Source organism: Andrena cerasifolii, chromosome 5 (assembly GCF_050908995.1).
Source record: "Andrena cerasifolii isolate SP2316 chromosome 5, iyAndCera1_principal, whole genome shotgun sequence".
Classification (NCBI taxonomy): Eukaryota; Metazoa; Arthropoda; class Insecta; order Hymenoptera; family Andrenidae; genus Andrena; species Andrena cerasifolii.
Genome location: NC_135122.1, coordinates 4,104,059 through 4,128,830, shown reverse-complemented (window position 1 = coordinate 4,128,830; position 24,772 = coordinate 4,104,059). Strand labels below are relative to the sequence as shown.

Genomic DNA, 24,772 nt, shown 5'->3' with positions numbered 1-24,772 from the left:
GAATATTTGATAATTCTCACATACTGACAGCTTTTTCAATTGTTTCCACATGTACTATATATTTACAAAATCAAATATGAAAGACTGGACAATGTAATGCACGTCAGTGCTGTAAATAACTTTACATTGTGTAAATAGCTTTAGCTAAAGCCAATGTTTTAAATCGTTGAATGGCAGGAGATTAATATGGTATCACGGTAGTATTACAACAAATTAATGCAATATCTACGGTTTCTGTTCTAAATTCTTTGTAACTTCCTACTCTTCTGGAACATCCATTCTTCCTCCTTCCCACCCGTTTGCTCCTCTTCTTCTTTCTCTCTCTCTTTCTTTTCCACATTCCTTTATGTCATTTCCGCTACTCATACTTCTCTCTCTTGTCGGTCTCTCCGTGTTCATTTTCTTACCCCTGCCTTTTCCCATCCCTTCTTCCTTTTCCTCTCCTCCCCCTGCTGTGCTTCCACTCTTTCTCTCTCCCGTCCCCCACGTCCTTGCTCCTCTCGTAGGCTATCTTTTACTCCTGCCTTATCTATGCTCCACCTTGCTTCTTTTCTCTACTACCCGATGTCGCCACCTTCTTCTTCTCCGTCCTCCCTTCTCCCTCCCCCCGCCTTTATCCTAATCTTCGCTTCTTCCTTCCTCATTCCTTTCCTTTCCCTCCTTACCTGTCCCTCTTCCTTCACTTATCTCTCGCACATCCAGCTCCTTCCTATTCTCGCCTTCTTTCCTCTTTTCTTTCGCTCTGCTCACTCTTGTTCCTTCTGTTGGTTCCCCGGAGACCGGAAGCTTCTGTTCTAAATTCATGCGTGTAAGAATAGTTTTCCTGAAAATCGATTAATACTTAAATATATGTTACAATAAATTCGCTTTATATCTGTCATGTAAGTAATTCACAAAACAATAAGCACCATTGACTTTTCCTCGCAAATGGATGCACTGTGGGTGCATTGAAACCATTAAATGAAAAAGCGGAAGATACACTGTATGCCCCCATATCCCTCCATATTAGCCAATCGCCAACATTAAATTCTGGTAGCAATGCATTTTCCAATACACAGTCCATGGGGTCCAATGTTGGGCCCAAAAGAGAAGAAATAAATTTCTCGCCGCTCGTTGGCTGAAGTACAGATAAATATTCCACGTAGAAAACATTATTACTCTTAGATAACCATCTGTCTGCAGTCTGATATTAGATTGGTGGCAGGGTTCGGCATGAGAGCGCAGAGTCTGACGTCAGAACCGAAGTTGTCTATGTCCGCATTTGGCTGCGTTCTGAGGTGCAGAGCCTGATGTCAGATCGGCAGCAGATCCGCAGCAGATTCTGCCGTCTGCTTCACACAGTCAACAGCGCCATCTGAGGGCCAGAATTACTAAGGTCCCTACACGTGATTTTTTTTCACAACAAAAAAAGTAGAGAAAACAGTAACTTTATGCCGATGCGAAAATGTAAAAGGTTACATGTCCAATCCGAGACAAAGAGCTCAAATGCGGGACTGTCCCGCACAATGCGAGACGTCTGGTCACTTTAGGTTATGCGCGAAGTACGAATGTTTATCGTCTTGATTCGTAGATAATGATTTAACAAATGTTTTCTTATAAATTTTAATATTCGCAGGAGCATGCATGATAGCCTAGGGTGTGTACTGTGTGGAGCTGAAGCTGAAGTAAGTACCGCATGTATCCTGTTTATTCATACGTTACGTTTAATTTTATACTAATATTGTATTTGTTTTCAGCGCTAACACAATACAGAATATGGTGATTCTACACAAAAAAGAAGTCGAAAATATAGAAAATTTTCTGAAATCGCACCCTATTAGGTTACCACTGGTTATGGAACTTACTGTACATGGATTTGTAAATTCAAATATTGAAAATTCCTCTTCGGATTTATATGTACTACTTCTATTATTATATTGATTTGTAACAATTACCAATCCTGTATAATATTAAATAATAAATACTTTTGGAAATAAGAAGAATTAATTATTTAATAAACTGCAGAATCTGTTTGCTGGTTATGTAAGAGTAGGGATACACCTACAGCAATAATGGTACATTTGTGTTAGTGCATAGGGTCGTCCATTTGACATCACGAATAGGCAATTGTTTAGTAATTCTGGCCCTCAGATGGCGCTGCTGGCTGTGTCAAGCAGACGACAGAATCTACTGTGGATCTGCTGCCATTCTGACACCAGGCACTAACTCTCTGCACCTCAGAACGTAGCCAAATGTGAACACAGACGACTACGGTTCTGATGTCAGCTTCTGCTCTCCAGATGTGGCTATCAGGGACTTAAAATACTCTAGTTGAATGATGATATCTTGGAATATACAATAATACCGATACCTCGTGCAGGGGAATTGGAATTCTCGACTTCAAGTTCAACCACTCAAGTATAAAAGAAGTGTACACCCCGCAGTTCATGTAGTACATTCGTACCATTTTCTCTCCCACGGGAACAACTTTCTTCGTATGCACGTACGATGCCAAAGTAAATGCCGATGCCACGTAATACTGACCTGGCTCGCTAATAAAATGTATGGTAGGGTCTATATCCTGAATGGCATCGTTAATGACACTGGCAAACTAACAATGAAAAACGAAATTGCAAATTTAATAACGAACAAAATGATAAAGATATGCAGGTACAGGATAACCCGCCTCACTTTGTCAATTTCGCAGTCGCTGTCACCAGGAAATCCACCCCCAATGTCGATTAACTGAACATCGTTGCAGCCAATTGTTCTAGCTATGTTAATCAATCGTTCGCACATTGAAATACCTCGACTGTATGCGCTTAATTCGCCGCACACACTGCCTACGTGAAAACTAAACCCATGCAAAGTCAAGCCCAGACTTTTCGTGAGATGTATCAACTGAACGGCATCTTCTTTCGGATCACAGCCAAATTTTATTCCAAGACATATTTGCGACACCTTGGCATCGCATCGGATTCGAATCACTACTCTGTTAATCATTAGAAAGGTGAAAGATTATTCGAAACGCAGTTCGTCAATGGGGGATGATTGTCAATCCGTTGCTCTACTTACTTCGCTTCTGGGAAAAGTTCACTAATTTTTACAAGTTCACTCTCGCTGTCGGCGGTCATCATCTCGACGTTCATTTTTTTAGCATACTTTATATGGGAAGGCAGTTTCGCTGGATGGGCAAAGATAATTCTTTCCCCGGGTACTCCATATTTCATCACCTCTCTTATTTCATTCTGTTTCGAATGTGTGAAGGAATAAAATGTCATAAAATTATAGAAACTCATTACTGTTACTTAAAGACGACAGAAGCAAAGACATACTTTGGAAGCACAATCGAAGTTAGCATTCATAGCAGCCAAGGCCTTAATAACAGTTGGATCTGGATTACACTTGACAGCTGTATTTATAATATGCAATGAATTACCGAATCATAAGACAATAATCAAAGTCAGTAAATATTAAATCAATGGTACCATAATATGGCACAACTTTTGGCATTTTTTCAATCCAATCCTGATGCTTCTGTATCACGTTAGCGACGTCTAGGATGCAGAAGGGTTCTTGGTCGTTCTCCACGTCGATTATAGTCTTTATTATGTCAAGATCGTTTGACGTGTCCTCGTACAGTTTTACATTGTCAAAGTTCAAGCAGGACATCTTTGCAAATTGTTCTCCGAAAGAAAAATGGAATCTCTTTAAGAATTTCGAAGAAATCTGAAATGAATCTAGAAGACCCGCTCGTTATAAATATATACCGTTCTGCTTTGATCAGCAAAATGACGATCAAAATGAAGCTATTTTTAAAGATTTTTTCTCACTAAATACAGCATACACTGAGATAAATCTTTTTGGTATTTATTACGCTACGCTTGCATTATACAAATTAATTTAAAAAGATTTTATTTTGTAAGCACTGTAGCTCCAAAAATTTGAATTTGAGGAGATTCGGCTCGAGAGCTCTTTCCCGCTAGACATTCTATACGCTTGACTGAAGTATTCATTGTTGTAATCTGTGCTGCTACAGGCAACGTTACCAAAACATAATATTTTATTAATAATATAGAATATATCGGTCTACAACGTTTCACACCTAGGTTTCTATCAAAATACTAGCAGATAAAGTATAAAGTCCGATTTAAAAAAAAAATAAAGTATGACAACTTTCTACGAACATTATTAGCTAAAATCAGAATTTCAGATGTTATTGCAATTAGCTTTGCACAGAAACACGCTGTACACACGTAATAAAGAAGATAAATATTTGTTACTATTTAACACGAACTCACACGTAAATAACTTGGAATACTTTTCACCGACGGTCACCCAGGTATTTGTTTTTGAGAACAATAACTTTAATACGAACGGCCTTGTAAGTGTTATATAATCGTACAGCAGTGAAATTGCTTCCGGAAATTTTTATTAACTGCTGAACAATTCACATAGTTGACCATTATATATACTGGTTGTATCACTTTCCCGGTGACGTCCTAAACGGAGCATTTACTACTGTCATATTATTATCTGTTTGATAGATATGCATTAGGGTCCGTTTCCACTTGCATTAAAAAGGCAAAAAAAAAATTCAATGTCACCACTAGCGTGATCTTCCCGAGTGAGAAACGCGTAACATCGAATACATAATATTCCTTTATTCAATTAAATTATTTTAATTCTAACAATACAAGTATCGATCGTTTTACAGTTGTTCTATTTTTGGTTTTAACACACCGAATGATTTAAAGACATAAGATGCCAGGTCGATGCATGATGTATGTGGACACCGACTTCTTCTGGATAATTCTAATGTGTTCTGTGATCTGTGATCTAATGTGTTCTGTGAATTACGCGTCAGAATAATGAAAACTGTTAATATACACGTGTTTTCGACAGCATTTTGTTTTTTGGTAATAAGAAATTGTTAAACTACAAGCAGAAGTAGGTTGCAGTTTTAACGGATGATCCTGTACTTACGTGCACCAAAAGTTGAAATGATAAAAATACAACATTTACGACACGTGGGTCTCTTCAAAATATTTCAATGTTAGAAATTACGCCAACTGTTGAATTTATACCTATAGACAGGTATAAAAAAGTTGATAGTGCACTGCAATTTCTGAATTCATTAACTTTAGACCTTTAAAAATTATTATCATACAAAATCTACACAATATTATATCGCAAGAAGAATATAGAATTTAAAAATATCAAGGGTAAATGTTTAATCTTTACAAAAATTCATTCAGTGCTTTTAATATTTCGAAATCTCAAAGTCTTTTTAGCAAAAGTGAGAGTGCTGCGTATGATGTGTGGTGGTATCTTTTCCATGTGTGCTTTTGTTACTTATTTTAAGTAAAACAAAAGACCCCATAACTAAAAAATTAAGCAGTACCAAATATATGCTAACGGAATCTTTTTCGTTAACTCGGTATGTTAAATGCATTGTGAACAAACGATCATTTTTTTGCAGGCTGTGCAGGCGAATGTGACTTTATCGCATTGCGGTGTGAATCGACCATAATAGAAAAAAATACCAAGAGTAAAAGTTTTATCACTTTTACCAATTAACTTTTCTTTATCATTCCTACCGAAGTGGCCTTTTAAATATTCTTAGAATTCTGTCTCCCCAAGCGAGAATGAGTGAGTGGTCATGCGACAGTGACAAGTAGATTACCGTGCTGACTCACACTCAGTCTCTCTCTCACTTGCCGCGTGGCTTATAGAGCAGTTCAATAAAGCAAGCCTACAGCCGAGCTACCCCGAAAAAACATAGCACAGAAACGTAGCTTTTGATGTCAAAGGATGTATTGAAGCTGTTTTTTTTAACATAGCATAGCATAGCTTAGCTTAGCTTCCAGGTGGATTCCCGGCTTAACTCGACTCGAAAAACTAAGCCGAGCCGGGTACCCGAAACAACCGAGCGCACAGTGGCGAGTTTGCCCCGAAACCTGGCCAAAACTCCAAATACAAAGATTTTACTTTGCCAAATGTAATGAGTACAATTAGTTTATGACAGGGCTCTCCAGCGTAGGGGCCCCTCACGCGCGTGCTTTCCCTTTCAATCTTTATTTCGCGCAGCGTGCCTTCCGCTGTGAAGGGGACCGCGCGACGCTACAGGCAGTCATGACGAGCTAGCCGGGTAAAGGTCGAGTTTCCTAGCCGCGGTCGGCGGCCAGACTCCAGCCGCGCAGCTTTCAGAATCCCACTTGGGCTCGAGCTGGCTTGAAAGGGTCTATGGCCGAGGATACATACCTGTTTCAGAAATAACATAATTCTTTATTCTTTGTTCTATCGATATGGAAGTGACACCAATGGATCCCTTATGTTTTTCCGATAAAAACCATACCAAATATCATGCAAATCGGACTACTTTCAACGAAGTTAGCTTGAAATTATGCGAATCAATTTTTCATGTAATTTCCTTCATTATGCTCCGAATTGCGTCGTTCTTGGTGTTAGTTTCATTGGCGAAACATAAGGAATCGATTGGCACCGTTTCCGCAGAGATCTGACGAGAAATGCGGAAACGGGACATTTCGCACTTCTTAATATGTACTCCAACCCCTTCAAGGGGTGAAATCCATCAATTAGGAGAGGCACCACGGGGGGTTGACTTCGTCACGGTTGACCAGGCGGCATCTCTTTGATCAGGCGCACCGAGAGAATCACCCTCCTATAACATCCAACTAAATAATTTCCATACGCAAATTATTAAAACATTAAATACTTAGTTTATTTCCATAGTTTATTAATTTCTTTATTTAACTGTACTAATACTTACTACGCGCCTACTTCTGCACGTTTATCTGCTTTTGTTCATATTTTTATAAATGTTAAGGGGAATAAATTTTTTATATACAAGATCTATTCTACAGACATATAAGAATATTTATTAATTATCTTTTTCTGTTAAAATTTATTACTGACATGGATATACAAAGTTTTACTTTAAATTGGTCGCTGTACGAATAATTTTTACACTGTATATAAGTATCCAGGCCTCCAACGAGTTAGGTAAACGACAAACAACGGTGGTCGTTTCGTCGAACTCTGTTCCAGCGTGCTAGGGACATAAGTAAGCCTGTTCAGTTTTTATTTAGCAATTAAGAAGTATTATCCGCCAAGTCCACCATCAATACGCCTCGTGGAGAAAGGCACAGGAAGGAAAGCTGCCTGCGCGTGGTCCCGCCTGCTTCGTCTTCCAGACAAATTAAAGACGGATCCCTTATCGCGTGTTCCCGCCTGCTACGTCCTCCCTACAAATTTGAGAGAGAGTACTTATCTCTCGAGTATAAAGACGCGTTGGAGTATCACAACAAAAGCACGCGCTGACAGATTGGATGCGAGAGAAGGTAAGCCATAGGCAGGGGATTATATTATAAGCAAAGAAGATAAGATAGAGTGGAAGCATCCCATAAGAGCTCGTGTTAAAAAGTAATATACGAGATTCAGCGCTCTCTGGTGTGTCAGCGCGTGCTTCTGTTTTGATATTCCACCGCTATTTTATACTCGAGATAAGTGCTCTCTCTCAAATTTGTAGGGAAGACGTAAGGTAAAGGACCCAATTACAGACACCTAACCAATTACTGTCACCTTAAGCTATTTTACTTAAAATAACGAATAAACTATAATATATAATCTATAGTATAGATTAGGTTGAATTACATAATTCCATTTGTGTATGACTTTACAACGTTTATTTATTCGTTATTTTAAGTAAAATAGCTTAAGGTGACAGTAATTGGTTAGGTGTCAGTAATTGGGTCCTTTACCCTATTCCAGTTTCATCAAAGTCCCAGGCATCGCCAAGTATGATGAATTTGGCATGAAATGACTCTCTGGACATTTCTATAATTACGTGTTAAACGTGTGTGGTATCAGGTCATGACCATATTGTCCCGCGAGCCAGCGCCGCGGCGGTTAACAACTGTACCTATGTACGGGTCCGAAGCCATTGTACGTACTACCCACCGTAGCTGAAAGGTCTCCGCACACATATCCGTTCCGTGTCAGTTCCGTATCCGTCGTGCCAGTGGTAAGAAGAAGAGACCCTCTACGCCCCTCTTCTTCTTACCACTGGCACGACGGATACGGAATTGACACGGAACGGAGATGTGTGCGCAGACCTGAATGTGGACGTAGGCTGCACCGCAGCTACCGGCAGATCCTGCGCTCTCCTGGCAGACCCTGCTGCAGGCAGATGGTTATCAGGGTTTGGAATACTGTGTTCGATGTAATGTACAAGTACAAAAGTCAAGAATTATTCCAAATCTCGGTGCATTTTTTCAAACACTTGTGATTGGCGGAATTAAAGAAAATAATTTTATTAACTACATGTTTTCTTAAGCTCATAAAAAGAAGGTAAATTGGAATACCGGTACAGTGAATCCTTGTTATGAGCCCGTTACTACCACGTGTTTAAAGCCCGTCGACTATCCCCACCATTTCTTGGAATCCTTCGATAAAGTGTGAGGGAACCCGGGAACGAGCGAGAGGCTCTTTCATTTCCTCTCGCTCGCTCTTGTGTTTTCTCACTCGCGCCATTGGCCGCGCGGAATAGTGTCTACTACGCGATACGAGCTCGTCGGGCTCATAACGAAGATTTACTGTATTCCAAATTACCTGCACCTTAACGAAATCGCAACTTCCTGTCATTTTTCATTTAGACCAAAGTTTCAACTACTTTTTATTTTTTATTAATACTGAAAGTTTGAAATATAAAAGTTTATTAGTTTCCCTATGATATTATGTAGTTTTATTTGTTCCCATCCTCTGCCGAAATTTTTTATTCGTCTTACAAACTGATATTCCAAATATACTGCACTTCCTCTAGTATTACAATAAATTAATACGATATTTGCGGTTCTGTTCTGTTGTGTTCTAAATTCATCCGTTCAATAATAGTTTTCCTGAAAATCGATTAATACTTAAATATATGTTAAAATAAATTCGTTTTACATCTGCCACGTAAATAATTCACAAAACAATACGCACCATTGAGTTTTCCTCACAAATGGATACACTGTGGGTGCCATGTAACCATTATATGGAAAAGTGAAACTTATACTGTATGCCCCCATATCCTTAAATATTAGCCAATCGCCAACATTAAATTCGGGTAGCAGCGCATTCTTCAATACACAGTCCGTGGAGTCCAATGTTGGGCCCCAAAGAATAGAAAGAAATTTCTCGTTGCTTGTAGGCTGAAGTACAGATAAATATTCCATGTAGAAAACATTATTACTTAAAACCCTCTAGTCGAATGATGATATCTTGGAACATAAAATAATACCGATACCTCGTGCAGGGGAATTGGAAGTCTCGTCTTCAAGTTCAATAACTCATCTATAAAAGAATTGTACACGCCGCAGTTCATGTAGTACATTCGAATCATTTTCTCTCCCATGGGAACAAATTTCTTTGTATGCACGTACGATGCCAAAGTAAATGCCGATGCCACGTAATACTGACCTGGCTCGCTAATAATTTGTATGGTAGGGTCTATATCCTGAATGGCATTGTTAATGACACTGGCAAACTAACAATGAAAAACGAAATTGCAAATCTGGTAACGAATAAAATGATAAGGATATGTAGGTACAGGATAACCCGTCTCACTTTGTCAATTTCGCAGTCGCTGTCGCCAGGAAATCCACCCCCAATGTCGATTAACTGAACATCGTTGCAGCCAATTGTTCTAGCTATGTTAATCAATCGTTTGCACATTGAAATACCTCTACTGTAAGCGTTTACTTCGCCGCACGGACTGCCTACGTGAAAGCTGAACCCATGCAAAGTCAAACCAAGACTTTTCGTAAGATGTATCAAGTGAACGGCATCTTCTGTAGGATTGCAGCCAAATTTTGATCCTAGACACAGTGGCGTCACCTTGGCATCGCATCGGATTCGAATCACTACTCTGTTAATCATTAGAAGGGTGAAAGATTATTCGAAACGCAGTTCGTCAATGGGGGATGATTGTCAATCCGTTGCTCTACTTACTTCGCTTCTGGGAAAAGTTCACTAATTTTTACAAGTTCACTCTCGCTGTCGGCGGTCATCATCTCGACGTTCATTTTTTTAGCATACTTTATATGGGAAGGCAGTTTCGCTGGATGCGCAAAGATAATCCTTTCCGCGCTTACTCCATATTTCATCACCTCTCTTATTTCATTCTATTTCGAATGTATGAAAGAATAAAAGACATACATTTAAAGAAAGTCACCACTCTTACTTAGCCACGACAGAAGTAGAGACATACTTTGGAAGCACAATCGAAACCAGCATTCGTAGCTGCTAAGACCTTAATGACTGTTGGATCTGAATTACACTTGATAGCTGTAATTATAATAATATGCAATGAATTATCTAGACATAAGACCAGAATCGAAGCTAATAAATATTATATCAATGGTACCATAATATGGCACGACTTTTGGCATTTTTTCAATCCAATCCTGATGCTTCTGTATCACGTTAGCGACGTCTAGGATGCAGAAGGGTTCTTGGTTGTTCTCCATGTCGATTATAGTCTTTATTATGTCATCATCGTTTGCCGTATCCTCGCACAGTATTACATTGTCAAAGTTTAAAGGGGACATCGCTGCAAATTGCTCTCCGAAAGGAAAGTAGGAACCGCTTTAAAAAATTCGAAGTAATCTGAAATGAATCTAGAAGATCCGTTCGTTATAAATACAATCATGATTTATTTTACATTTAATTGTATATGTGGCATTTTGAACTTAATAGACACTATGCCCGAATTTCTTTAGCAATGCGAAATTTGGAATACGATTCACGTTAATTCTATGCGTTCTCTATCCATATTTTTCTTTTGTTAACATAGCGTGCAGTCGGCGACAGAATTAAATTAAACCATAATGTAATCCGAATCGAAGTCGGCAACTACAAAATATTTTGTACTAACGGCTTCCATTGTTTTACAAATCAACAGAGGTGTATAGTGTTGTCCCGCGATAAGAACGGGTTCTCTGTTCCGTTGAGAGAACATTTCTATCCCCACTACTTACTGCCTTTGTAGTCGCCGCGGCGAGTGCGAGAGACTGAGAATGAGCGAGAGCATGCGGCAGTGGGAAATCATCGCGCATAGGTAGGGGTATTTTGCCAAACTTGGCGGCCATAAAGTCGATTATAAAAACATCAATGCAGAAAAACATAAAAGGTCGCTATATAAAGTTGATCCATGCGTCAATATCGTACAACACTTCCCCCGTTCCCGCACAACCCTAGTGCCCGTGAATGTTAATGTACATTTCGTTTTCGGCGCGCCTTTAGCACACGTATATTTGAACATCATTATTCTTTTTTTTGGTGCATCGTTAGAACTGCAAGCCATGGATTCTGATGAACCAGGTAAGTGTGTGTGCTTTTCATGGCTTTTTGTTGCGATAGCTCTCATATTAACGAATAAATAGGGTTTTGAATAAATGTGTAGCAAGCGCGATACCGCTAGGCCATAAGGCCAGAGGCGAGAGTCGCGCGACGCCAAGGCACGAAGGCGGCCAGTATTCCAGTGCGATCGCGAAGCGCCGAGCGAACGGCGTCGGCGGTAATTGCCGACAAGCGCCGAGCGGCAATATGACAAAATAGATCAGCGCTAGGCGAGCGAGTTGGAACACGTCCTTCCGTCCAACGTACTTTAGTTTAAAGGAAATTATGAACAAGACTAGATCTAATAGTACGAACTCGAACGAGGGAAGTAAAGTATAGTTACTTGGTATACCCAAATCAATTAAAACCTCCGCAAATGCTATTTTCTAGTCGATAGATAGATTTATTTCCATAAATCTATCCCCCTCCGGGGATACGGGACATTCTCCCTCACATTTCCCTATCGCCTTACTATCCTTACTCTATCAGTCCTGGTTTATGACATCCCCCAGTGCCAATCGTGTTTTCAACGACAGCTAAATGACCGCTTGAGAACAAGTCGAGAAACAGTCGAAATCCCATATGCCTTACAGACAATACTTTCCAAGTTTTTTTTTTATAAAGTATTGGCGTGAAATCATGTCAAAACCGTGCCCAAGATGGAAATCCCAGAGCGTAAGGACGCGTCGACGCCAGTTACAGTGTTAATGGTAACAAAGATTCGTAGCGGCCAAAGTGTTTGAATGATGCGCTTTTTTGTGTAAAATTTAAATCCACGCGACAGGTGACTAATTCTTGTATCGATGGAGAACTACAATCATGCTATACCCACTTAACAATAAAACTAGATATAAGTTATGACAACATTCTACAATCATTATTACCTAAAATCAATATTCTCTATGTTATTGCAAACAGCTTTTGCATAGAAACGCGCTGTACATATGTAATAAAGAAAATAAATTTTTGTTTATTACTTTGTCAAATTTAAGACGAACTCACATGTAAATAACTTGGAATAGTTTTCACCGACGGTCACCCAGGTATTTGTTCTTGGGAGCAATAACTTTAACTATAATATAATCGGGTAGCAATAAAATTGCTCCCGGAATTTGGAAAAAATTTCTTTAACTTTTGCACGATGCGTATGATTGACCATTATATATACTGGTTGTATATCACTTTGCCGGTGACGTCGTAAGCGGAGCATTTACTACTGACACATTAGCAATATCTTTTTCATACACGTAGGTTTTATTCATACTCGCATACGTGTGTATTGCTGCGTGCCAGTAATTTAAAGTTATCTTTGTTCTTTAACGGATTTTAAACGCATAAGGGTTCGTTTACACTTGCAACAGAACGGCAAAGAATACATTCAATTTTCATCGTCAGCGTGATCCTCCCGAGTGTGAAACACGTGACGTCGAATATGTAATATTCCTTTATTCAATTAAATTATTTTATTTGTTCTATTTTTTGGGTTTTACACACCGAATGAGTTAAAGACGTAAAATGCCAGGTCGATGCATGATGTATGTGGACACCGACTCTTTCGACATATTTCTAATGTGTTTTGCGATTTGCGTACATACTTACAGGGCGTTCAAAAGATGGAAATTACACGTCAGAATAATGAAAAATGTTTATATACACGCGTGTTCGGTAGCATTTTGTTTTTTGGCAATAAGCAATTGTTGAACTACAAACAGAAGTGCTTACAGAATTGTAATCTGACTTACATTGCGGGGCTTACTAGGCCTGAGTGCTTTGGGGCGCCTGTTTGTACGTGAGCGCATAGGCATTTACACAGTTTCTGGCTGTATTTACACCAAAAGTTGGAATGATAAAAATACAAAATTTGTAACTTACACGTGGGTGTCTAGAAAATATTTCGAAGTTAGAAATTATGCTGATTGTTTCACGGTTTCTTCCTGGGAATTTCTACCTAGAGAGGTATAAAAAAGACGATGTAATATACACAGCTTTAGGTACACATTTTTCAGACAGTATCTGAACTAACGATTTTCAATTTTGGCTACATATTCTTAATATACGTAAGTGTACCCAAAGTAGATTCTCGTCGAGGTCTCAGTGTTACTAACATTCCAAGCCTCCACCTTGACATAGTGCACTGCCATTTCTGAATTCATTAACTTTAGCCCTTTAAAAATGATGGTCATACAAAATCTACACAATATTGTATCCTAAGAAGAATGTAGAGTTTAAAAATATCAAGGATAAATGTTTAATCTTTAAAAAAAACTTCATTCAGTGCTTTTAATATTCCGAAATCTTAAAGTCTTTTTAGCAAAACTGAGAGTGCTGCGTATGATGTGTGGTGGTAGCTTTCCCATACGTGTTTCTGTTACTTATTTTGTGAAATACATAAGAGCCTATAACTAAAAAATTAAGCTGTACCAATTATATACTACGGGAATTTTTTTCTATAACTTGGTGTATTGAAGGAATTGGGACCAAACGATCATTTTTTTTACAGGCTATGCAGGCGAATGTGATTTTATCGCATTGCGGTGTGAATCGACCATAATACAAAAAAATACCAAGAGTGAAAGTTTTATCACTTTTACCGATTAACGTTTCTTTATTAATGTTACAGATGGGAACCGACCTTAAACAAAGTACCAAACGTTAAAGTCATTTACTGTTATAGTATATTCGCATAGACTAATGTCTTTGTCATTTTTACGTTTAAATGCTTTTTGTTGTAATTACCGAAATGGCTTTTTAAGTGGTCTTAGAATCATTTAAAGTGTTATGTCCCAATGTGAAGAAGTCACGCAACAGCGAAGAGTAATTTATGGTGCCTTCTCACTCATTCGCAGTTTTTCTGACTTGTCGTACGGCACATAGAGCTGTTCAAGCACCCGAAAAATAGTGAGCCTATTCATATAACTCGGCTCAAAAAGACGAACCAAGCCGGGTATTTGAAACAGCTGAGCGCCGAATCGATTTGTGGCCAATAAAGGAATGTCAAGTATAAAAAGTGACAGAGGAATCAGTGTTCGAACGGAGAACGAGAATACAATTGGAATTAGCAAAGATGATCTCACAATCTTTGCATGAGAACTTTTTTCGTGAATTAAAGGGAATTAGCTTCTTTCATACATGAGTCATGTTTATTGGGGGGGATTTCATCACTTTTTTCATAATTTGTGAATTTTTGTTGTGTTGATCTTATCAAGCTAATGTACCGCCGGTCACTCTCTAGGATATTTCACCACAAAGAAAACATATATGCGAGGAAAGAAATTTATTACATAGTACATTATAAATACATTAACAATATTAAGTTAATAAACTTTTTCGCCTTAACGGCTTTCCTCCTGACTGCCACGGCCCCGACCACAACCACGATACTGTGCGTGGATATTAACGTATGCGAATTTTACATGTTCGTTTACGTTAAACTCAGATATGTTTCTTTTTTTTTTATAAGTTTATTAAATATTTTCTAATTAATCCTACCTTTAATCCTGATTAAATATGTAAATTATATTATACGTGTGGTAATACGTATTCAGTGGATTGGTGGATTTTGTGTTAAATTCGAGTTTTCAGATATGAAGCAAACATACAAGAAGCAAACAGAGGATCGAAGCTGAATACAATCGTGTAAACGTATGATTTCTTTTCAATTTTGCCGTTGCAAAAAAAGAATATACACATTTTTGGCGTTTTTGGGCCATTTCGTTTGATTAATTTTGTCGTTGTCTGTTCTGGGGATGAGGACCGTTATGAAATACGGCACTTAGTAATTTATATTTTTTATTACATATTGATATTGGTTGTGGAGCAGCGGTAATTTTACAATTAATTTCTTTAATAATGTTGCCATTTTCATCATAAGAGAACAACAACAATTGCGTTATAATAATTATTGGCGGAGTAGTAATTTCAATTTTAGTAAATATTTGCTCAGAACATTGTTTGCACAGCTTTTGCGAACCCGATTTCCAACCAATCGGTAAAGCAATATTAATATAATCTTGTAAAGGTGTACCTTTCTTTGACTTTAAACACAATTCTTTAACTGTCAAGGGGAGAATATAATGGCTGGTAGTGGTTGTTTCTTTATGAGAACATTTTCTGCAGTGTACAGATGTTGTCATTTCAAATTTAACTATTTTTTGGAGCCCTTGTAAATTATTGCATAATGCTAAAAAAAAAAATTAAATGCGTCTTGTTGAATCTTTTGCAAAAAAATTGCCTCCTATGAACCTCCCGCCGCTATCGCGCGAGATCTTCTTTACCATCGTGACATTTCAAAAATGTTAACAACTAGCAGGTTATGGTTGAATGACAGCCAAGTGACATTTATAAATTATGCTTTCGAGGCGACACCTACTGGCGTCAAGTGGAGGAGGAAAACGTGACGTCATAACTCGTAATGCTAAAAGTATCATTTTTATAACTATTAATTCAAAATAAATCTTATATCTTTTAGACATATAGCTCGATACATTAAGTAAAACGACATATGGGTTCGAAAAAAAAATTATTCGCTTAATCATGTAAAAACACCGGCGCTATGTCATAAAATAAGATAATAAGGCTAAAATAGCTCCGACGACCTGTCAATTTCGCTATCTTTCGTGTATAGAGACATGGTCGCTCAGTGTGCCTATGGGTAGAGGGGAAGGGGGAATTAGCTTCCAGACGCGACCGCGTCTGTTGATAACTCTATTCGTAATCGTATCTAAGCGACCAGGATTATCATACCAAGCCTTGTGTGACGTCCCGGCCTCACCACATGGGTCACGCCGGTTAGTCTCCGCCGGCGCCGCTTGAGATCTACTCTTCTCGCAAGTCCTATTGTACACTCTCGTTCGTATGTATACAAGTTCTAAGTTTATTTCCTCTTAGTCCCCGTGAGTCTAGGGTAGGGACCATCAGCTATAGCCCTACTGAGATGAGGGTCTGGCTGACGGTCCCAAGACGAGAAACACCGACGCGCGCCCGCACACATCCTCCTTCTTTTCCTTCTCGATCTTTAATGCCAATCCACCTACCCCCGCACAGTACTCCAAAAAAGCGTGACCGACCCGAGGGAGATTACGGTTGCGACGGAGCAAGATCCCCTCTTTACGTTCCGGAATCAATAACCAATCACCATCTCGGTTTCGGACGTAACAGTTGTAACGATTAAAGCAGCTGATGACATCAAGATATATTCATCGGCTTTGTCTTCTTAAAAATACGTTGTTAACCACAGCAAAGGGCGGGAGTAACCACAAGACTGTAGTATGTGCGTGTAGACTCGTATCACGCAACATTATTGCAGTTTTCCTGCACCCTATGCTGTGGTTAGCAACGTCACAGTTCCGCGCTCGGTTGTTGCCCGGGTCCTAGAACTTAAGGAGGCCTTCGGCTCCCGACTGGGCAGGCCTGTAGTAGGGTCCACTGTACTATTACAGTCAGGGCCAGTTGGAGCATTTAGGAGCACGAGCATCGATGGTGTTTTCCAGAGTCGTGCGGACGGGAGCTCGAAGCCAATAATACCGTGAGCGTACAACAGCCAGGGAAAACTGTAGGAGTGTGCGGTCCTACTCATAGGCTGAAATAACTGGCCACCTTGGGAGTCCCAGTGGCACCGAACACTGGGGCCCCCAAGAATCCCATTCATTCAAGCCTAACCTACGGTATGAGCCTGCACGCACAACTACCACAGTTTTCCTTATCCGTTGTATGCTCACGGTAGGTATTATTGGCTTTCGAGGTCTCCTTCTGCGCGGCTCTGGTACACATCACGAAGGCCGTGCTCCCAAATGCTCCAATTAACCCTGACTGGAGTAGAAGAAGGGGAACAAGCTGGTACTCAAACACATATTATCAAATGCTAAAAATAATATAACCATTTCCAGCAACCACAATCAACGACCGTGAGAAGAGTTCGTTTTGGAATGAGTTGAATGTGCAAGATCATCTATATTTTTTTATTTTGCTTTTCTCTATACCACTAATATTCTGTTCAAGTGATGTATCATTTAAAAAAGGAGAACGAGCTTTTCTAACGTCTTCACATAACATATCAAGTACCATGTCGGGCGTATTATTTTTTATAAGATTCTTTAAATACTTTGTTTTGTTCCCTGCCTTATCAAAACAAATTTCATGCAACTTTTCAAAAATAGGACAAATATTGACTCCTACTCCATGCAATATCTTAGATAAACTTTTCGGCGTAAAAAGATCTTCCTCGGCTAAAAAGTGATCTAAATAATTTTTTTCATCAAAACACAAATTATGTAAATTAATTAAAATAGACGTGGCATTATTTCCTGCCTTGGATAATATATTGGATAAATCTCCGACCTTGAAACCAACCCCATGGAAATTACCTAAAAGCTGCGTTTTGTTTCCTTTTCCATCAAAACAAACGTCATGAAAATCTTTTAAAGCAGAATAAATATTAGCCCCTGCTCCATGCAATATTTTAGATAAATTACTTAGCGTAAAACCTTCGTTCTCGTTTAAGAAACGATTTAAATACCGTTTTGTTTCTCCGATAAAACAAAAATTATGAAATTTTTCTAGACTATCCGCTGCTCCACTCAACATACGGCATATATTACCCATCCTAAAACCTGCCTTGCAAAAATCATCTAAAAGTTTTGTTTTTTCTCTTTTCTCATTAAAACAAACACTATGTAATCTTTTTAACACAGAAGAAGCACGAAATCCTGTTCCACATAATATAGAAGATAAGTTACTTGGTCTAAAACCTGCTTTGTAAAAATCATCTAAAAGTTCTGTTCTTTCTCCTTCGTCATTAAAACAGACATTATGCAATTTTTCAAAAGCATCTTTAGCTTTATCTCCTGCTTTACTTAAAATACTGGATAAGTTCCCCAGATTAAAACATTTTTCCCGATCTTTTTTCTTAATAAAATGCTCTAAATTGGGTTTTTTATTTCCTTGCTCATCAAGAAAACTATTCCATAGTTCTGTAAAAGCTTTAGGAGCTTTAGCTCCAGCTCCATGCAAAATACTACACGTACAACTTAGGTCTATTTCCTCTTCTTCTAGAGTTTTTAAATATTCTGATTTATTTCCTCCTTCATCAAACCAAAGATCATATAAGTTTTTAAAGGTATTTGCAGGATTAGTTCCTGCTCCACACAAAATACTGGACATATTCAGTAGATTTACTCCTTCTTTTTCTAGATTTTCTAAATATTGTGTTTGATTTCCTTCCTCATCGAACCAAAGTTCATACAAGTTTTTAAAAGACTTTGCAGCTTTAGCTCCTGTTCCATTTAAAATACTAGACATCTTAGCTAGGTTTACACATTCTCCTTCTAGAATTTTTAAGTATTGTGTTTCATTTCCATTTTCATCAAACCAAAGGGCATATAATTCTTTAAAAGCGTTTGCAGCTTTAGCTCCTGCTCCACGTAAAATACTCGACATATTTGACATATTTATTCCTTTTTCTTCTAGAATTTTTAAATATCGTGTTTTATTTCCTTCTTCATCGAACCACAGATCATATAAGTCTTTAAAAGCTTTTGTAGCTTTAGCGCCTGCTCCACCTAAAATACTCGACATATTTGATATATTTATTCCTTTTCCTTTTAGAGTTTTTAAATATCGTGTTTTATTTCCTTCTTCATCGAACCACAGATCATATAAGTCTTTAAAAGCTTTTGCAGCTTTAGCTCCTGCTCCACCTAAAATACTCGACATATTTGGTATATTTATCCCTTCATCATCTAGAGTTTTTAAATATCGTGTTTTATTTCCTTCTTCATCGAACCACAGATCATATAAGTCTTTAAAACCTTTTGCAGCTTTAGCTCCAGTTCCATTTAAAATACTGGACACATTAGGTAAATTTATTCCTTTGTCCTCTAAAGTTTTTAAATATCGTGTTTTATTTCCTACTTCATCGAACCACAGATCATATAAGTCTTTAAAAGCTTTTGCAGCTTTAGTTCCTGCTCCACCTAAAATACTCGACATATTTAGTACATTTATCCCCTCATCATCTAGAGTTTTTAAATATCGTGTTTTATTTCCTTCTTCATCGAACCACAGATCATATAAGTCTTTAAAACCTTTTGCAGCTTTAGCTCCAGATCCACATAAAATACTGGACATATTAGCTAGGTTTATTCCTTTATCTTCTAGAGTTTTTAAATATTGCGTTTTATGTCCTTCATCATCAAACCAAAGGTCATATAAGTCTTTAAAACCTTTAGCAGCTTTAGCTCCAATTCCATTTAAAATACCGGATACAGTAGGTAGATTTATTCCTTTGTCATCTAGAGTTTTTAAATATCGTGTTTTATTTCCTTCTTCATCGAACCACAGGTCATATAAGTCTTTAAAACCTTTTGCAGCTTTAGCTCCAGTTCCATTTAAAATACTGGACACATTAGGTAGATTTATTCCTTTGTCATCTAGAGTTTTTAAATATCGCGTTTTATTTCCTTCTTCATCGAACCACAGATCATATAAGTCTTTAAAAGCTTTTGCAGCGTTAGATCCAGCTCCACCTAATATACTGGACACATTAGGTAGATTTATTCCATTATCTTCTAGACTTTTTAAATATTGTGTTTTATTTCCTTTCACATCAAACCAAAGATAATATAAATCTTTAAAAGCTTTTGCAGCTTTAACACCTGCTCCACGTAAAATATTCGACATATTAGGTAGGTTCCTTTCTTTATCTTCTAGAGCTTTTAAATATAGTGTTTTATTGCCTTTCACATCAAACCAAAGATCATATAAGTCTTTAAAACCTTTTGCAGCTTTAGCTCCTATTCCATGCAAAATACTGGAGATATTACGTAGATTTATTCCTTCTTCTAATAGAGCTTTTAAATATCGAGTTGTATTTCCTTCTTCATCGATCCAAAGATCACATAAGTCTTTAAAAGCTTTTGCAGAATTAGCTCCTGCTCCACATAAAATACTGAACATATCAGGTAAATTTATTCCTATCCCTTCCAGAATTTTTAAATGTCGTGTTTTATTTCCTTCTTCATCGAACCAAAGATCATATAAATCTTTAAAAGCTTTTACAGAATTAGCTCCTGCTCCACATAAAATACTTGAAATGTTAGATAGATTTATTCCCTTTTCTTCCAGAGTTTTCAAATATTGTGTTTTATTTCCTTTCATATCAAACCAAAGATCATATAAGTCTTTAAAAGCTTTTGCAGCATTAGCTCCTACTCCGTGCAAAATACTGGACATATTAGGTAGATTTATTCCTTCCTCTTCTAGAGTTTTTAAATATCGCGTTTTATTTCCCGCTTCATCAAACCAAAGATCATATAAGCCTATAAAAGCTTTTGGAGCTTTAGCTCTTGATCCACTTAGAATAGTGGACATATTAACTAGGTTTATTCCTTTTTCTTCTAGAGTTTTTAAATATCGTGTTTTATTTCCTTCTTCGTCAAACCAAAGATCGTATAAGTCTTTAAACGCTTTTGCAGAATTAGCTCCTGCTTTATTTAAAATACTGCACATATTAGACAAATTTATTCCTTCTTCTTCTAGAGTTTTTAAATATTGTGTTTTATTTCCTTCTTCATTAAACCAAAGATCATATAAGCCTTTAAAAGCTTTAGGAGCATTAGTTCCTGCTCTACCTAAAATACTCGACATATTAGATAAGTTTATTCCTTTTTCTTCTAGAGTTTTTAAATACCGTGTTTTATTTCCTTTTTCATCAAACCAAAGATCATACAAGCCTTTAAAAGCTTTAGGAGCATCAGCTCCAGCTCCATTTAAAAGACTGGTCATATTAGGTAGATATATTTCTTCCCCTAAAGTTTTTAAATATTGTGTTTTATTTCCATTCACATCAAACCAAAGATCATATAAATCTTTAAAAGCTTTTGCAGCTTTAGCCCTTGCTCCACGTAGAATGCTCGACATATTAGCGAGGTTTATTCCTTTCTCATCAAGAGTTTTTAAATATTGTGTTTTATTTCCTTTCAGATCGAACCAAAGATCATATATGTCTTTAAAAGCTTTTGCAGAATTACCTCCTGCTCTATTTAAAATGCAGGACATATTAGACAAATTTATTCCTTCTTTTTCTAGAGTTTTTAAATATTGTGTTTTATTTCCTTCTTCATCGAACCAAAGATCGTATAAGTCTTTAAAAGCTTTAGGAGCATTAGTTCCTGCTCTACCTAAAATACTGGACATATTGGCTGGGTTTATTCCGTTTCTTTTCAGAATTTCTAGTCTTCCTTCTTTAATTAAAAAATCCAAGAATTGATCAAACGCAGGTGTTCCTTCTCTACCAATTACACTTTTAGCAAATTTTATTTCTTCATTAATGTTGTTATTTTCAATTTTTTGGTAACTAGATCTATTGTTTTTTATATCTTTACAAAGCTTTTCCATTATATTTTTTGTAATAGGGCCAAATTCGCGAGATTCTGACCAACGTAACGCTATTTCATGTAATTTTTCGTAATTATATGGAACATTAGAGTCATCTATCTCATTTCTAATAGCACTATTCAAATTTTCCCTATTATGTTGGTTGACTGCAAGTATTAGCTTATCTAAAAACTTATTTTTTATTTCTTTCTCATTCTCACCGGAAAGTCTCCCTTCTTCTTTTTCTATTTGCAAAGACGGGGGAAGCTTTAATAGACTCAAAAGTTTCTCTCTTACTGTTTCTTCCTGTGCGAATTGATAAAGGTTATTCTCATTTATACACGAACAATTTCTTAGAATTTTGTACTTTTTCTTTCTAATATCGATGGCAGTAAATTTTAAAGGATAAAAATCTTTTGAATGCCCTTTTTTTAATACCTTCTCTTCTGTAAGATCTATGCCTGCATCAGTGTAGATAATAAAATATCTTATATCATTTTTTAGTCCTTCAATAAAAAGAGTGAAGTGCTTATTAATAGATAACTTATCTCTCTTCCCCTGTCGGTTGAAAGGAAATAACTGACTATAACCAATACTACTATTTGTAGTATGAGCCTTTACATAAGTGATTCTACCTCTGTAATTGATAATAATATCATTAGATATACCATCGCCTTTTCCTTCAAAATTTACCGAAAACATGTTTTTATGCAAGAACATGGAATGCAAGAAGGACATTAATAAATTGAATTGATATGTCATCCCCAATATATAACCGCCAAATTTTGTATGCTTTTCTGGAGCCATTAAGTCACGAAATACTTTTTCTTGTAATGCTATGTAATCAACTTGAACTTCACTATTATTTTCTATTTCCCTCGTAACAATGCTGCGCATTTTCTCTCTGCTAGGCTGATTAATTGCAAATACTAATCTATCTAAAAATGCTCCTTTCATTTCGTTTTCAAATTCGTGAGAAAGTTTTCTTCCTTTCATTACTTTCTGGATAGCAGGCGAAAATTCTAATCGCTTTAACAATTCTTCTCTCGTTGTTTTATCCTGCAAAAATTGATAAAAACCACACCCTTGTCTATTATCACCTGTGAACAGAAAGTTTCGTAAAATGTCACAATTTTCGATATTTATTCTATAAAACTTAAAAGGATAAAAATTTCTGAATCGTTCTTGTTTTAATTTCTCTTCTTCTGTAAGATCCAAGCCTGAATTAGTATAGATAATAAGATATTCTATATAATGTAATAAATTACCTGACTGAGATATTACATGTTTAACAAAACTATTGAAGTAATCATTAATAAAAAAACGATTTCGTCTTTCTTTAGCAAATAATTTAGCATAACTAATAACATTATCTACATAATAGTTGTCTACATTTTCAATTTGTACATGAATGGACTTCTCTTTACAGCGAAGAACAATATTATTAAATTTATCAATTTCAGAACATTCAAATGCTAATGACAATGAAGGATACTTATGTTCATATTTCAACTTTCTAAGTGAGCAAAGCACCGACAAGTTTAATTGGTACATAAGTCTAATCAAAGCATGAGGGAGATTATTCCTGTATTGATTGGTTTGACAAGGATTGAGCAATTCACCAGGCACATCCTGCCTAAATTTGTCTTGTAAACCACTAGGCAATTCTGAATCTGCGCACAGCCTCTTTGATACTACATCATCTGTGTCTGTAACAGAACGTCTCCGTTTGCTACAGCTAGGACGAGCTTCAAGATTTTCCTTAGCTGAACTCCTTGAAAGACTACGTTGTTCCGATGGAGTGGTTATGGCATCTCGCAGTGCCTGATCTACAAATCATCAGTCAGTATAACTCGACGATTCAATGCTATTAATAGCCTGTTATCATGTTAAGATTTATAAGTTTCTTTCATATTTTTTAAAATGCAAATTTTAATTCAATCACTTGATTTATAATATTTATATTTTCTTAAACAGACATCTAAAGCTTGTTACCAAGATAAAAAAGGTATGAAAAACGCAGTAAATCCTCTAAATGAGAAGATTTTGCTGAGAAAAATGTCAATAATTGAAACAGTATTTGGTTACCCGAAGAACTATTTTCAGATTGATCATAAGTACTCTGCATTGAACTATTAACTCCCTACTTCATATTTTTTCTATCCTTATTTCATATTCTCTAACATCGAAAATATCTATTTCCCACCCTTTCTTTATTGACTAATCCATGCTTGGCGTCATAAGTTTACCCTGATTTTCTTTACTATCTCCTCAAATAAATAAATGTTAACTCACAAGACACAGTGTGGTACACGTCGATTTTGACGAGCTTTGACATGATGGATCTATATTGGAAATAAGTCGACACGTGCTGAGTGTACAATGGAAACATCCGGACACCGGACTCAGTCGGAGTCAGTGATGGCAGTGACTGGTTCCAAGTGCAGATAGAACAAAATCGTAGAGGAAAATTTTGCACTGTTTAATAAACACTATCATCCTGCGCAGTTACTTTTTTCGTAGGTGCGGCGGTACACTTGAAAACTGCATTTGAACTCATTTTTTAAATGGAACCATACAATTTTGTTTACATGAATTTATTCCTTGCGTTATTATGCGTATAAAAAGTATAAGGTAAGATAGTCGAAAACTCAATAGCTTACGAGATATTTAATTTTATTACGAAATATGATGTATTTTTTTATGATGTACAGGTGTATATGAGGCCGAAAGTAATTTAATAGAAACGATGCAAAGTATTGTTATTGTAAGGTAACTGTTCCTAATTTTACTTTATTTTTACACTGATTGTTTATTAGGGTCTGTAATTTATTGAATAAAATGAACGTTTACTAAAGACCGCGATGGATTTGACCTGTTAGCAATTAATTAAATATAACGAAGGTGGGAGGAGGTTTGTGTTTTAAGATACAACTGCAAAATTATGCAAATTAATTCATTTCCTGCGGTAGTTCGATTCGCTGAAAGAAAGGTTATGTTCTCGAACACGCAAAAGGTT

The 24,772-nt window shown here is 36.9% G+C and overlaps 2 protein-coding genes across 8 annotated transcripts; both read right to left on the bottom strand.

Moving 5' to 3' along the window:
- Nucleotides 1-59: 59 nt before the first annotated feature.
- Nucleotides 60-12,602, bottom strand: LOC143369289 (ornithine decarboxylase 2-like). Of its 6 annotated transcripts, none has more exons than XM_076813049.1 (8): nucleotides 12,385-12,602; nucleotides 3,468-3,719; nucleotides 3,315-3,391; nucleotides 3,055-3,227; nucleotides 2,671-2,971; nucleotides 2,351-2,590; nucleotides 909-1,117; nucleotides 60-823 (listed from the first exon to the last, which is right to left on the bottom strand). In XM_076813049.1, the coding sequence occupies exons 2-8, from the start codon at nucleotides 3,649-3,651 to the stop codon at nucleotides 619-621; spliced, it is 1,389 nt and encodes a 462-aa protein (XP_076669164.1). In that variant the 5' UTR covers nucleotides 3,652-3,719; nucleotides 12,385-12,602; the 3' UTR covers nucleotides 60-618. The 6 variants fall into 6 exon arrangements, with proteins under 6 accessions (XP_076669164.1, XP_076669166.1, XP_076669165.1 ...); XM_076813051.1 differs by having other exon boundaries at nucleotides 3,468-3,708; XM_076813050.1 differs by lacking the exon at nucleotides 12,385-12,602 and adding an exon at nucleotides 4,281-4,406.
- A 2,099-nt stretch (nucleotides 12,603-14,701) lies between these two features.
- Nucleotides 14,702-24,170, bottom strand: LOC143369271 (uncharacterized). Of its 2 annotated transcripts, none has more exons than XM_076813011.1 (2): nucleotides 24,049-24,106; nucleotides 14,702-22,853 (listed from the first exon to the last, which is right to left on the bottom strand). In XM_076813011.1, exons 1-2 carry the CDS (start codon nucleotides 24,089-24,091, stop codon nucleotides 17,326-17,328), a joined length of 5,571 nt encoding a protein of 1,856 aa, XP_076669126.1. In that variant the 5' UTR covers nucleotides 24,092-24,106; the 3' UTR covers nucleotides 14,702-17,325. The 2 variants fall into 2 exon arrangements, with proteins under 2 accessions (XP_076669126.1, XP_076669125.1); XM_076813010.1 differs by having other exon boundaries at nucleotides 14,704-23,582; nucleotides 24,049-24,170.
- Between the last annotated feature and the right edge of the window lie 602 nt (nucleotides 24,171-24,772).

Coding starts and splice junctions, on each gene's coding strand:
- LOC143369289 (XM_076813049.1), bottom strand. CDS start 3,651: ATGTCCTGCTTGAACTTTGACAATGTAAAACTGTACGAGGACACGTCA. Junction 3,228..3,314: donor ACTTCGATTGTGCTTCCAAA/GTATGTCTTTGC, acceptor CATTCGAAACAG/AATGAAATAAGAGAGGTGAT. Junction 824..908: donor TTTGCGAGGAAAAGTCAATG/GTGCTTATTGTT, acceptor ATCGATTTTCAG/GAAAACTATTCTTACACGCA.
- LOC143369271 (XM_076813010.1), bottom strand. CDS start 24,145: ATGTTTCCATTGTACACTCAGCACGTGTCGACTTATTTCCAATATAGA. Junction 23,583..24,048: donor CGTGTACCACACTGTGTCTT/GTGAGTTAACAT, acceptor GATGATTTGTAG/ATCAGGCACTGCGAGATGCC.